This window comes from Oncorhynchus nerka, linkage group LG13 (genome assembly GCF_034236695.1).
Source record: "Oncorhynchus nerka isolate Pitt River linkage group LG13, Oner_Uvic_2.0, whole genome shotgun sequence".
Classification (NCBI taxonomy): Eukaryota; Metazoa; Chordata; class Actinopteri; order Salmoniformes; family Salmonidae; genus Oncorhynchus; species Oncorhynchus nerka.
Window position 1 is genome coordinate 51,917,002 of NC_088408.1, and position 14,670 is coordinate 51,931,671.

At 42.4% G+C, this 14,670-nt stretch overlaps 1 protein-coding gene across 2 annotated transcripts in view; it reads left to right on the forward strand.

Moving 5' to 3' along the window:
* LOC115139671 (acyl-CoA:lysophosphatidylglycerol acyltransferase 1-like) overlaps window positions 1–14,670 on the forward strand; it is a 101,378-nt gene that overhangs the window by 22,193 nt on the left and 64,515 nt on the right. The window contains exon 1 of one of the 2 annotated variants that reach the window (XM_065026472.1): window positions 8,554–11,008. The exons of the other annotated variant lie outside the window; for it this stretch is intronic. Within the exon in view, the coding sequence (XP_064882544.1) occupies window positions 10,909–11,008 (100 nt within the window). The 5' untranslated portion in view covers window positions 8,554–10,908. Of the gene's footprint in view, window positions 1–8,553; window positions 11,009–14,670 lie in introns of those variants that run through there. 2 annotated transcript variants of the gene reach the window in all.

The window sequence follows — 14,670 nt, forward strand, 5'->3', positions numbered from 1 at the left end:
CAAATTTCCGCCCTCTCTGAGATAGAGCCGGAGGGAAGGGGCGACAAGTTCAGAGGAAGACCGTTTAGCCGACTGCCGTTGTTTAATTAGAAACTCTACCTTAGGCCCCACTGTCCTGCTGCCGGTTTACTGTGCCATTTCTCACAGACAATTTCCCTGATGAATGATACATGACAGCCCTGTTGTAGATTCTCTCACTCACTCCTCCCACTCCACACAGTGGAGGATGTCTGTGCTCACTGATGGAGGTATGGCTGCTTAGGCTGTGTGACAGTCATCAACCCCTCTGGGGGACTTGGGCACCCAAGTGTGAAGATGTTTCATATTGTTATAATGTTTGCTCTTGATGCCTATTCTTATAGTGATTAGAATGACTTTCCTGAGGTGGGGGCGAATGGAGGCCATGATTGATCTGGTGAACAAGTTTTCATTTTTTCTTTAATTGATTCAGACTTTTTTTAGATGTTTGCATGATACTGGATAAATAAACCTGATTCTTATTGGGCTGAAGTTGATTGACATAAGATGTTGACGCTCACCTGTCCAGTTATGTACTGACATAAGATATTGATGCTCTACTGTCCAGTTATGTACAATGGAATAGTTTTATGTACTATATATTTGAATATGAAAATACACCAACGGAAAAGGCTAACAATGGCTTGACTTGTACAGTGCCTTCAAAGTATTCACACCCCTTGAAAGACCAGGTAGGTTTAGCAGATGCCTCACAAAGAATGCCACTTGTCGTAGATGGGTAAACACATTTTTTAAAAGCAGATATTGAATATCCCTTTGAGCATGGTGAAGTAAATAATTACAGTTTGGATGGTGTATCAATACACCCAGTCACTACAATGATACAGGCGTCCTTTCTAACTCAGTTGTCTGAGAGTAAGGAAACCGCTCAGGGATTTCAGAGGAAAATGGTGACTTTAAAACAGTTACAGAGTTGAATGGCTGTGATAGGAGAGAACCTAAGGATCAACAACATTGTATTTACTCCTGTCACGCCTTGGTCTTAGTATTTTGTGTTTTCTTTAATTATTTGTTTAGGCCAGGGTGTGACATGGGGTTATTGTATTTTCGTATTGGGGTTTGTAGTATTTGGGATCGCGGCTGAGTAGGGGTGTTGTATAGGCTTGGCTGCCTGAGGCGGTTCTCAATCAGAGTCAGGTGATTCTCGTTGTCTCGGATTGGGAACCGTATTTAGGTAGCCTGGGTTTCACTTTGTATTTCGTGGGTGATTGTTCCTGTCTCTGTGTAGTGTTCACCAGATAGGCTGTAATAGGTTTCACGTTCCATTTGTTGTTTTCGTATTTCAGTTATTTCATGTATCGTCATTTCATTCATTAAAGACATGAGTAACCACCACGCTGCATTTCGGTCCTCTCTTTCGACAAACGAAGAACGCCGTTACAACTCCTCAATACTAACCTAATTGACCAGAGTGGAAAGAAGGAATCCTGTACAGAATAAAAAATACTACAAAACATGCATCCTGTTTGCAATTCGGCACTAAATGAAAAATGTCCTTAATACAAAGTGTTATGTTTGGGGCAAATCCATTTGAATCCCACCTTGTAACAACAAAATGTGGAAAAGTCAAGGGGTGTGAATACTTTTCAAGGCACCGGATGTAGGCCTACCTACCAGCACAGAAGCTAACAATCAAGTTTGTTCATTTGACATCTGAGATGTGCTGCTACCTTAGCCATGTCATTGAGCACTGTTGCACGTTGTGTAGCTCCACCACTCATTAAATCTCAAGAGCCCCCATTCCCTGGTGAATAACAATGGCTCCTAATCACACCTGCTTCCAAGAGGCTCCTTTTCTGATGCATTTGCAGCACCTCTTTAGGCAATGGGTCCTGACCTTGCTGTGTCATGGGCACTCAAAGTGCTTATTCCCCCCCCCCCCCCCCCAAAAAACATCTTTAATTGAGACTAGAGGTCGACCGATTATGATTTTTTCAACGCCGATACCGATTATTGGAGGGCCAAATAAAAGCCGATACTGATTAATTGGCCTATTTATTTATTTGTAATAATGACAATTACAACAATACTGAATGAACACTTATTTTAACTTAATATAATTCATCAATAAAATCAATTTAGCCTCAATAAATAATGAAACGTTCGATTTGGTTTAAATAATGTAAAAACAAAGTGTTGGAGAAGAAAGTTAAAGTGCAATATGTGCTATGCTATGCTAACGTTTAAGTTTCTTGCTCAGAACATGAGAACATATGAAAGCTGGTGGTTCCTTTTAACATGAGTCTTCAATATTCCCAGGTAAGAAGTTTTAGGTTGTAGTTATTATACAAATTATAGGACTATTTCTCTCTATACCATTTGTATTTCATTAACCGTTGACTATTGGATGTTTTTATAGGCACTTTAGTATTGCCAGTGGAACAGTATAGCTTCCGTCCCCCTCCTCGCCCCTACCTGGGCTCGAACCAGGAACACAACAGCCACCCTCGAAGCAACGTTACCCATGCAGAGCAAGGGGAACAACCACCAAGTCTCAGAGCGAGTGACGTTTGAAACGCTATTAGCGCGCACCCCGCTAACTAGCTAGCCATTTCACATCGGTTGCACGAGCCTAATCTCGGGAATTGATAGGCTTGAAGTCATAAACAGCGCAATGCTTGACGCACAACGAAGAGCTGCTGGCAAAACGCACTAAAGTGCTGTTTGAATGAATGCTTACAAGCCTACTGCTGCCTACCACCGCTCAGTCAGACTGCTCTATCAAATCATAGACTTAGTTTTTTTTATTACATAACAGACAGAAATAGGTCATTAATATGGTCGAATCCGGAAATTATCATCTCAAAAACAAGACGTTTATTCTTTCAGTGAAATACGGATCTGTTCCGTAATTTATCTAAGGGGTGGCATCCATTAGTCTAAATATTCCTGTTTATATTGCACAACCTTCAATGTTATGTCATAATTACGTAGAATTCTGGCAAATTAGGCGGCCCAAACTGTTGCATATACACTGACTCTGCGTGCAATGAACGTAAGACAAGTGACACAATTTCACCTGGTTGCCTGCTAACCTGGATTTATTTTAGCTAAATATACAGGTTTAAAAAATATATACTTCTGTGTATTGATTTTAAGAAAGGCATTGATGTTCATGGTTAGGTACACATTGGGGCAACGATACGCACCACATCGATTATATGCAACGCAGGAAACACTAGATAAACTAGTAATATCATCAACCATGTGTAGTTAACTTGTGATTATGATTGATTGTTTTTTATAAGAAGTTTAATGCTAGCTAGCAACTTACCGTGGCTTACTGCATTCGCGTAACAGGCAGTCCCCTCGTGGAGTGCAATGTAATCAGGTGGTTAGAGCATTGGACTAGTTAACTGCAAGGTTTCAAGATTGAATCCCCCGAGCTGACAAGGTGAAAATCTGTCTCTGCCCCTGAACGAGGCAGTTAACCCACCGTTTCTAGGCTGTCATTGAAAATAATGTGTTCTTAACTGACTTGCCTAGTTAAATTAAGATTAAATAAAGCTGTAACAAAAAAAATCAGAAAAAAATACAGATTTCCGATTGTTATGAAAACTTGAAATCGGCCCTAATAAATCAGCCATTCCGATTAATCGGTCGACCTCTACTTAAGATGCTATATGAGGAGTGAAGCGTCTCCACAGAAGCCATGTTGAACAGAGGCCTTTGTCTCAGCCAAGCATTTACATTACATTTACATTACATTTAAGTCATTTAGCAGACGCTCTTATCCAGAGCGACTTACAAATTGGTGCATTCACCTTATGACATCCAGTGGAACAGTAGTGCATCTAAATCTTTTAAGGGGGAGGGGGGGTGAGAGGGATTACTTTATCCTATCCTAGGTATTCCTTAAAGAGGTGGGGTTTCAGGTGTCTCCGGAAGGTGGTGATTGACTCCGCTGTCCTGGCGTCGTGAGGGAGTTTGTTCCACCATTGGGGGCCAGAGCAGCGAACAGTTTTGACTGGGCTGAGCGGGAACTGTACTTCCTCAGTGGTAGGGAGGCGAGCAGGCCAGAGGTGGATGAACGCAGTGCCCTTGTTTGGGTGTAGGGCCTGATCAGAGCCTGGAGGTACTAAGGTGCCGTTCCCCTCACAGCTCCGTAGGCAAGCACCATGGTCTTGTAGCGGATGCAAGCTTCAACTGGAAGCCAGTGGAGGGAGCGGAGGAGCGGGGTGACGTGAGAGAACTTGGGAAGGTTGAACACCAGACGGGCTGCGGCGTTCTGGATGAGTTGTAGGGGTTTAATGGCACAGGCAGGGAGCCCAGCCAACAGCGAGTTGCAGTAATCCAGACGGGAGATGACAAGTGCCTGGATTAGGACCTGCGCCGCTTCCTGTGTGAGGCAGGGTCGTACTCTGCGGATGTTGTAGAGCATGAACCTACAGGAACGGGCCACCGCCTTGATGTTAGTTGAGAACGACAGGGTGTTGTCCAGGATCACGCCAAGGTTCTTAGCGCTCTGGGAGGAGGACACAATGGAGTTGTGAACCGTGATGGCGAGATCATGGAACGGGCAGTCCTTCCCCGGGAGGAAGAGCAGCTCCGTCTTGCCGAGGTTCAAGCACTTTATAACCAAAATCTACCGTGGTTGACGAAGTAGCAAGCCAAACAATTTTCTCTTTCTATGGGTGTCCAAGCATTCCCACACTGTTTCAGCTTTGCTGGCTAATTGCCAGATCAAATAAAATCCAATGTTAATGTAAATTGTCCAGTGGCTATTTGTTTATGAATTGTTCAGCAGTCTAATGGCCTGGGGTAGAAGCTGTTGAGGAGCCTTTTGGTCCTAGACTCGGCGCTCCGTTACCGCTTGCCGTGCAGTAGCAGAGAAAACAATCTATAACTTGGGTGACTGGAGTCTCTGACAATTTTATGGTCTTTCCTCTGACACTGCCTATTATATAGGTCCTGGATGTCAGGAAGCTTGGTCCCAGTGATGTACTGGGCCGTTCGCACTACCCCCTGTAGCACCTTACGATCAGTTGCCATACCAGGCGGTGATGCAACCGGTCAGGATAATCTTGATGGTACAGCTGTCTCCTGGGGGGGATGAGGTTTTGTCTGGCCCTCTTCACGACTGTCTTGGTATGTTTGGACCATGATAGTTTGTTGGTGATGGTTTATAGTTCGTTGGTGATGGTTTATTTTTTTTCTCTCCTGAATTTTAGCATACATGCCATTTCTAAACCACATTTTGTTTCATCGTCAATTCCCGGGAGCATAATCCACTTCTTGGTACTCATTTTGCCAGTAATCCTTTGAAAATTAAACTCCAACTCCGCACTTTCCACCAGCCTAGCCTAGACAGGAAATGCTCACTAGACACCGCTGAGCCTGCTAGCATTAGCATCAGGCCCATTATGGTGCGTCTCCATTGAGGCCAATGTTCCCTCTAACTGAGCAAATTTCAGGTCTGCTGATCGCAAACTTGACATTGTAAAACATGATGTGCAACTTCCATGCGTTTACTGTGAACACTGAGGTATCGGTATCGGCCGATGTCTAGTTTAACGCAGATGTTAAAAAACGATGTCAAAGCTACCGTGCATACCTAATATAACATAGGTAAATTACGTAATGACGCCACGTAAAGTGCTCTATACATGTAACACAGCATTCCTAACCTAGCACCCAGTGTCTGCTGTGTGGATCGAGCAGTCAACAAGTCAAGCAGTTATTTGAAAGAGTAAGAAAATTTTAACTCAAAAGGCGAAATCCATTAAACCCAAGATAATGGAATTCATTGCCCTTGACAATCAACCGTTCTCTGTCGTGGGTGATGTTGGCTTCTGCTGACTGGTCAAGCACAGGTGCACACCACCAAGTGCGCTATTTTTCAGATGTTGCTCTACCAGAGTTACACGGTAACAGCGTCACTGCTATTAGCTTCACGACATGCATACTATGGAACGCCGTTTGGGTCTTAGCATGTCAAAAAGATACAGCAGCACTGTCAAAGCTGTACAAAAAGTCTGCAAACAAGCAAACCCCAGACACGAACTTTGTCTTTACAATAACACGTTGGTAATAAAGCATAATTTGTTCGACTGCAAATTTTTGGGTAGCTAGCTTTAGCTTGGTACCTAGCTAGCACCAATACAACCATCCTGATAACAATGACCAGTAGAAACTGCAGTCATTTTCATTCTTAGCAATGATTTAGGAATCCTTGCGAGTTAGTATTAGCTAGGTTGCCATTTGTTGTTCGCCTAATGAAATTGAACTTCAGTTCATGAAAAGCCAGCTACTTAACCCTTTTGCCCAAAGCTAACTTTATAAGCAGACCTGACCGGGTTATGTGTTGTGAAGCTAGCCACAATAAGGATTAGGCATAAAAGTATGTCATTGACAGTGATGCAAATGAATACAAATAGTATAATTATGCCATACTTTTATTTTGAAGGATAACCGCAAAGTCCACTATTGTGGCTAATCCTTATGGTGGCTAGATTCACATAGATGGGTCCGACCACCGTTAATCAAATAACCCTAATTTATAGAAAGTTCTTATTTTAGATGATGACACCTAGCTATATAGTTAGCTGGCTAACTATAGCTACTGAAACATTGTCATTTTGCTATGTTCTTGGGGAAGAACATTGTTTGCATCCATGAGCTAGCTAGTTTTTTTTATGACCAGCACTGTAGGTGTGCAAGACAACTTTACCAGCATCATAGCATACGTATCGATGAAGAGTTGTGACATGAAATACGAGTGATTGTTTAATAACTACGTAAAGAATTAATGAACGTGTTAAATTATTATGTGACCTGCAGTCATACTCAGATCCTGATTGGTCAACAAGCTTATTTGACATGTAAAATTGTTGTTTTTTGGGGGCGGGGGACACGCAAAGACCCAAAAACAAATTAACAACGAAACAGCAAGTAAGTGAAAGAAATAGGTTTTGATTATGTTTTATTGGTAATGGGGACATACGTAAATGCCAACAAAGTAACTTTGTGTGTGTGTGTGTGTGTGTAACCTTTATTTAACTAGGCAAGTCAGTTAAAACAAAATCTTATTTACAATGACGGTCCGGTTGACGCTGGGCCAATTGTGCGCCACCCTATGGATCCACAGCCTGGATTTGAACCAGGGACTGTTGTTACGACTCTTGCACTGAGATGCAGTGCCTTAGACCGGTGCGTCCATGTGTGTGTGTTAACTATTTAACTGTATTAGAATGCTTTAAAGGCCGCAAAAATGTTAAATATCGGTTATTGGTCTCAGGTTTTTTTTGTCAAGGAAAATTTCATATCGGTATCAGGCAAAAATGTCATCAGTGCATCACTAGTTTTAACAGTGGCCAAGTAGGGTACTGTGGCTATTTGATCATAATGTAGGCTTACCAGAGTGGCCTACCATCATTCAGCCTACAGTAGCGATCAATGTGGTGTTCAATGTAGGCCTACATTCCATGAGACTTGCAAGGCTTGACATTAATTAACCTGTTTAATGAGGTGACTTTAAATGTTGTTTGATGCAAGAAACCACTTTTCAAAATAAAATGCATTGTTAATTCCATACTATTAATACAGATAATCAGACAAATGATGCTACCCTCTACTTAGCTTATTCATACAACACTGCCCCATTTAAGACAAAAAAAGGTTATCTGACTCGCTTTTCAAAGATGTCTTGAAATGTACATGTTTTGTGCTCTTGTAGGAAACAATTACTCCCCTATTGCTGATTACAAGTTATCTATATCTGGGCAAATAACTCACTAACTAGCAAATGAAATGAACAAAATGTGCACATGTGGCTACATGCAGCTCTTGCTTTGATCTCAAAATGAGCATCTACTCATGACCACAGCTGTAAACAGAGTCCAGTTCAAAGTAAATGGTACAGATCCATATATGGCAATGGTCTATTTGCATATAGGCCGACTGCAGCTCTGATTGGTTATGCCGAATGGTCTGTGTAGAATATGTGCTGAGTCGTGTAAATAGAATCCTACTACTATGCGTTCTGCCCACAAAAATATCTATTGCATTATTTTTTGTTTCATGTTGCATGAATGTGGCAAATATGTTGATTTCACAATTGCTACAGTAAAGGGAAACCTTGATAGTGTTAACAGGAAAAATTCTAGAACTTGAGTGAACTTTAGGCTCGTGCTTCTCTTTGTGGGCTGATATTTCTTCTGCGCTCTGCGAGGCAGTCTCAGGGCTACTGCGCACCAGCTTAGAGGGAACATTGATTGAGACTTACCCAAACACCAGGGTGTCGCCAGTGTTTTGTGTTAATGTAAGCTCCAGTGTTATTGTTGCCATCAGGAGTGTGATGCATAAGACTTGTGGAGAGCAACATCAATTACCTCTGCATCATTCAAAACTGTTGCTTTGTGAGGAGTTAAGTTAGCCATTGTTATGTAAATGCCAGCTGACGATGTCGTCCCCACAGTGACCGTACGTACATATCCCAACCAGAAGCCATGGATTAAAGGCAACATCCGTATCAAGCTAAAGGCTATTTTAAAAAAAAATTTAAAACATTATTTAACAAGGTAAATCAGTTAAGAACAAATTCTTATTTATGATGACAGCCTACCTGGAAACAGTGGGTTAACTGCCTTGTTCAGGGGCAGAATGACAGATTTTTACCTTGTCAGCTCAGGGATTCGATCCAGCCACCTTTTCGGTTACTAGCCCAATGATCGAGCCACTAGGCTACCTGCTGCCCCACTAGGCTAAAGCTGCCACTTTCAAGGAGCAGGACACTAAATCCGGACTCTTATAAGAAATCCTGCTATGCCCTCAGGCAAAGCGTCAATACAGGATTAAGATTGAATCCTACTACACAGCCTCTGACGCTTGTCGGATGTTGCAAGGCTTGAAAACTATTACTGACTACAAAGGGAATCCCAGCCGTGAGCCTACCAGATAAGCTAAATGCCTTTTTATGCTCACTTCGAGGCAAGCAACACAGAAGCATGCACAAGAGCACCAACTGTTCTGGATGACTGTGTGATTTACCCTCTCGGTAGCCGATGTGAGCAAGACCTTTAAACAGGTCAACATTCACAAAGCCATGGGGCCAGACGGATTACCAGGAGGTGTACTCAAGGCATGCGCGGACCAACTGGCAAGTGTCCTCACTGACATTTTCAACCGCTCCCTGACCGAGTCTGTAATACCTATATGTTTCAAATAGACCACCTTAGTCCCTGTGTCCAAGGAAGCGAAGGTAACCTGGCAAATTATTACTGCCCCGTAGCACTCACGTCGATAGACATGAAGTGCTTTGAAAGTCTGGTCATGGTTCACATCAATAGTATCATCCCGGATACCCTTGGCCCACTCCAATTCACATACCCAACAGATCCACAAGATGACGCAATCTGTTGCCAGGACAACAGTGTGGTGCCAGGACAACAACCTCTCAATGTGAGCAAGACAAAGGAGCTGATCATGGACTACAAGAAAATGCGGGCCGAAAAGGCCCCCATTTAACATTGGCAGGGCTGTAGTGGAGTGGGTCGAGAGCTTCTCTACATCACCAACGAACTATCATGGTCCAAACCAGGGGTGGGCAACTCAAGTCCTCGAGGGCCTGATTGGTGTCACCCTTTTTTTCTCCATCCCTAGCAAACACACCTGATTAATCAAATTGAATTCCAAACTGAAGATCATGATTAGGTGATTATTGGAGTCAGGTGTGTTAGCCGGGGCTGAGACAAACTGTGACACCAATCAATCAAATGTATTTATATAGCCCTTCGTACATCAGCTGATATCTCAAAGTGCTGTACAGAAACCCAGCCTAAAACCCCAAACGGCAAGCAATGCAGGTGTAGAAGCACGGTGGCTAGGAAAAACTTAGAGAGGAACCAGGCTATGAGGGGTGGCCAGTTCGCTTCTGGCTGTGCCGGGTGGAGATTATAACAGAACATGGCCAAAATGTTCAAATATTCATAGATGACCAGCAGGGTCAAATAATAATCAGTGTTTGTTGAGGGTGCAACAGGTCAGCACCTCAGGAGTAAATGTCAGTTGGCTTTTCATAGCCGAGCATTCAGAGTATGCGCCACGACAACGCAGACAAATTCCAAATAGTTTCCATAATGTCCACAGAAACATGTCAAATGTTTTTATAATCAATCCTCAGGTTGTTTTTAAAATATATAATCGATAATATATCAACCGCAAATGTCTTTCACGGTAGGAGAGGGGAAAACAATGGCTGTCCAAATTCTGTTGCGCGAGCAAAACTCATGTGACCACTTGACGCGATGTTATCGTTCTGGCTCATTTTTCCAAATAAAAGCCTGAAACTATGTCTGAAGACTGACACCTTGAGGACACGATAGGAAAAGGAATCTGATTCATATCCCTTTAAGTCCAGCAAAGGGAGGCTATGGAACATGGAGTTTTCAAAATAGATGCCACTTCCTGTTTTGATTTTCCTCAGGGTTTCGCCTGCAATGTCAGTTCTGTTATACTCACAGACAATATTTTGACAGTTTTGGAAACTTTAGAGTTTTCTATCCAATACTAATAATAATATGCATATATTAGCAACTGAGACTGAGGAGCTGGCCGTTTACAATGGGCACCTTTTCATCCAAGCTACTCAATACTGAATGAAGAAGTACAGCCATCTTGAATGAGGGTAACTTGAAGTGTACTGTTAGATAAAGGCGCGTGTCCAGAAAGCATGCTACAGTTTTTCCTCCAGTATTGAACACAGATCATCCCGTCTTCAATGTTATTGATTAATTTACGTATACAAATACCTAAAGTTGTATAACAAAAGTAGTTTACTTTTAAAATATTTTGTAGTCACTTTGTAGTCATTTTGTAGTCACATTGCGAAAGTTGGAACCAGTGTTTTTCTGGATCAAATGCGCCAAATAAATGGACATTTTGGATATCGACGGAATTAATGGAACAAAAGGACCATCTGTGATGTTTATATGGGACATTTTGGAGTGCCAACAAAAGAAGCTCGTCAAAAGTAAGGCATGAATTATATTTTTATTTCTACGTTTTGTGTTGCGCCTGCAGGGTTGAAATATGCTTTTCTCTCTTCAGATAATAGCATTGTTTGCTTTTGCTTCAAAGCCTTTTTGAAATCTGACATGTTGGCTGGATTCACAACAAGTGTAGCTTTAATTTGCTATCTTGCATGTATGATTTAATGAAAGTTAGATTTTTATAGTCATTTATTTGAATTTGGCACTCTGCATTTTCCCTGGCTTTTGGCCAGGTGGGACGCTAGCGTCCCACATATCCCAGAGAGGTTAACAGGAAGCCAGGGTAGAGAGGCTAGCACTGGAGTAATGATGATAAATGTTGGTTCTAGTCAAGATTCTAGCAGCCGTGTATAGCACTAAATATAGTTTATTTATTTATAAATAAAGTTTATTTAGTGCTTTATCCGGGTAGCCGGAAAGTAGAGCATTGCAGTAGTCTTACTTAGAAGTGACAAAAGCATGGATATATTTTTCTGCATAATTTTTGGACAAAAGTTATTTTTGCAATGTTACGTAGATGGAAAAAAGCTGTCCTTGAAACAGTCTTGATATGTTTGTCAAATGCGAGATCAGGGTCCAGAGTAACACCGAGGTCCTTCACAGTTTTATTTGAGACAAGTGTACAACCATCAAGATTAACTGTCAGATTCAACAGAAGATCTCTGTTTCTTGGGACCTAGAACAAGCATCTCTGTTTTGTCTGAGTTTAAAAGTAGAACATTTGCCACCATCCACTTCCTTATGTCTGAAACACAGGCTTCCAGGGAGGGCAATTTTGGGGCTTCACCATGTTTCATCGAAATGTACAGCTGTGTGTCATCCGCATAGCAGTGAAAGTTAACATTATGTTTCCAAATGACATCACCAAGAGGTAAAATATATAGTGAAAACAATTGTGGTCCTAAAATGGAGCCTTGAGGAACACCTACATTTACAGTTGATTTGTCAGAGGACAAACCATCCACAGAGACAAACTGATATCTTTCCGACAGATAAGATCTAAACCAGGCCAGAACTTGTCCGTGTAGACCAATTTCTGTTTCCAATCTCTCCAAAAGAATGTGGTGAATGATGGTATCACAAGCAGCACTAAGGTCTAGGAGCACGAGGACAGATGCAGAGCCTCGGTCTGACGCCATTATAAGGTCATTTACCACCTTCACGAGTGCGGTCTCAGTGCTATGATGGGGTCTAAAACCAGACTGAAGCGTTCCGTATACATTGTTTGTCTTCAGGAAGGCAGTGAGTTGCTGTGCAACAGCCTTTTCTAAAGTTTTGAGAGGAGTGGAAGATTCAATATAGGCCGATAGTTTTTTATATTTTCTGGGTCAAGGTTTGGCTTTTTCAAGATTCTGTATTACTGCCACTTTTAGTGAGTTTGGTACACATCCAGTGGATAGAGAGCTGTTTATTATGTTCAACATAGGGGGGGGGGGGGGCATCACAGGAAGCAGCTTTTTCAGTAGTTTAGTTGGAATAGTGTCCAGTATGCAGCTTGATGGTTTAGAGGCCATGATTATTTTCATCATTGTGTCAAGAGATAAACACTTGAGTGTCTCCCTTGATCCTAGGTCCTGGCAAAGTTGTGCAGACTCAGGACAACTGAGCTTTGGAGGAATACGCAGATTTAAAGAGGAGTCCGTAATTTGCTTTCTAATGATCATGATCTTTTCCTCAAAGAAGTTCAAGAATTTATCACTGCTGAAGTGAAAGCCATCCTCTCTTGGGGAATGCTGCTTTTTAGTTAGCTTTGCGACAGTATCAAAAATACATGTTGGATTGTTATTTTCCTCTATTAAATAGGATTCTCGAGCAGCGGTGAGGGATGAGCAGTGAGGGATTTTCGATACTGCACTGCACTGTACTGTCTTTCCAAGCTAGTTGGAAGAATTCCAGTTAGGTGTAGCGCCATTTCCGTTCCAATTTTCTGGGAGCTTGCTTCAGAGTTTGGGTATTTTCTGTATACCAGGGAGCTAGTTTCTTATGACAAATGTTTTTGTTTTTAGGGGTGCGACTGCATTGCGCAAGGTTAAATTGAGTACCTCAGGTGGTTAACTGATTTTTGTCTTCTGACGTCCTTGGGTAGGCAGAGGGAGTCTGGAAGAGCATCTAGGAATCTTTGGGTTGTCTGAGAATTTATAGCACGACTTTTGATGTTCCTTGGTTGGGGTCTGAGCAGATTATTTGTTGTGATTGCAAACGTAATAAAATGGTGGTCCGATAGTCCAGGATTACGAGGAAAAACATTAAGATCCACAGCATTTATTCCATTGGACAAAACTTGGTCCAGAGTATGACTGTGGCAGTGAGTAGGTCCGGAGACATGTTGGACAAAACCCACTGAGTCGATGATGACTCCGAAAGCCTTTTGGAGTGGGTCTGTGGACTTTTCCATGTGAATATTAAAGTCACCAAAAATGTGAGTTATCTGCCATGACTACAAGGTCTGATAGGAATTCAGGGAACTCAATGAGGAACGCTGTATATGACCCAGGAGGCCTGTAAACAGTAGCTATATAATGTGATTGAGTAGGCTGCATAGATTTCATGACTAGAAGCTCAAAAAATGAAAATGTCTTTTTTTAAACTTTTTTTTTACATTTGCTATCGTAAATGTTAGCAACACCTCTGCCTTTGCGGGATGTGCTGGGGATATGGTCACTAGTGTAACCAAGAGGTGAGGCTTCCATTTAACACAGTAAATTCATCAGGCTTGCGCCATGTTTGTCAGGCCAATCATATAGAGATTATGATCAGTGATTAGTTAATTGACTATAACTGCCTTGGAAGTGAGGGATCTAACATTAGGTAGCCCTATTTTGAGCTGAGGTATCACAATCTCTTTCAATAATGGCAGGAATGGAGGAGGTCTTTATTCCAGTGAGATTGCTAAGGCGAACACCGCCATGTTTAGTTTTGCCCAACCTAGGTCGAGGCACAGACGCTGTCTCAATGGGGATAGCTGAGCTGAGTACACTGACTGTGCTAGTGGCAGACTCCACTAAGCTGGCAGGCTGGCTGGCTAACAGCCTGCTGCCTGGCCTGCACCTTATCTCATTGTGGAGCTAGGGGAGTTAGAGCCCTGTCTATGTTCGTAGATAAGATGAGAGCCCCCCTCCAGATAGGATGGAGTCCCGTCACTTCTTAACAGGCCAGGTTTGGTCCTGTTTGTGGATAAGTCCCAGAAAGAGGGCCAATTATCTACAAATTATATATTTTGGGAGGGGCAGAAAACAGTTTTCAACCAGTGATTGAGTTGTGAGACTGCTGTAGAGCTCATCACTCCCCCGAACTGGGAGGGGGCCAGAGACAATTACTCGATGCCGACACATCTTTCTAGATGATTTACACGCTAAAGCTCTGTTGCGCTTGGTGACCTCTGAATGTTTCATCCTAACATTTTTGGTGCCGACGTGGATAACAATATACCTATACCCTCTACACTCGCCAGTTTTAGCTTTAGCCAGCACCATCTTCAGATTAGCCTTAACGTCGGTAGCCCTGCCCCCTGGTAAACAGTGTATGATCGCTGGATTATTCGTTTTAAGTCTAATACTGCGAGTAATGGAGTTGCCAATGAATAGGTTTTTCAATTTGTCAGAGCTAATGGTGGGAGACTTCGGCTTCTCAGACCCTGTAACGG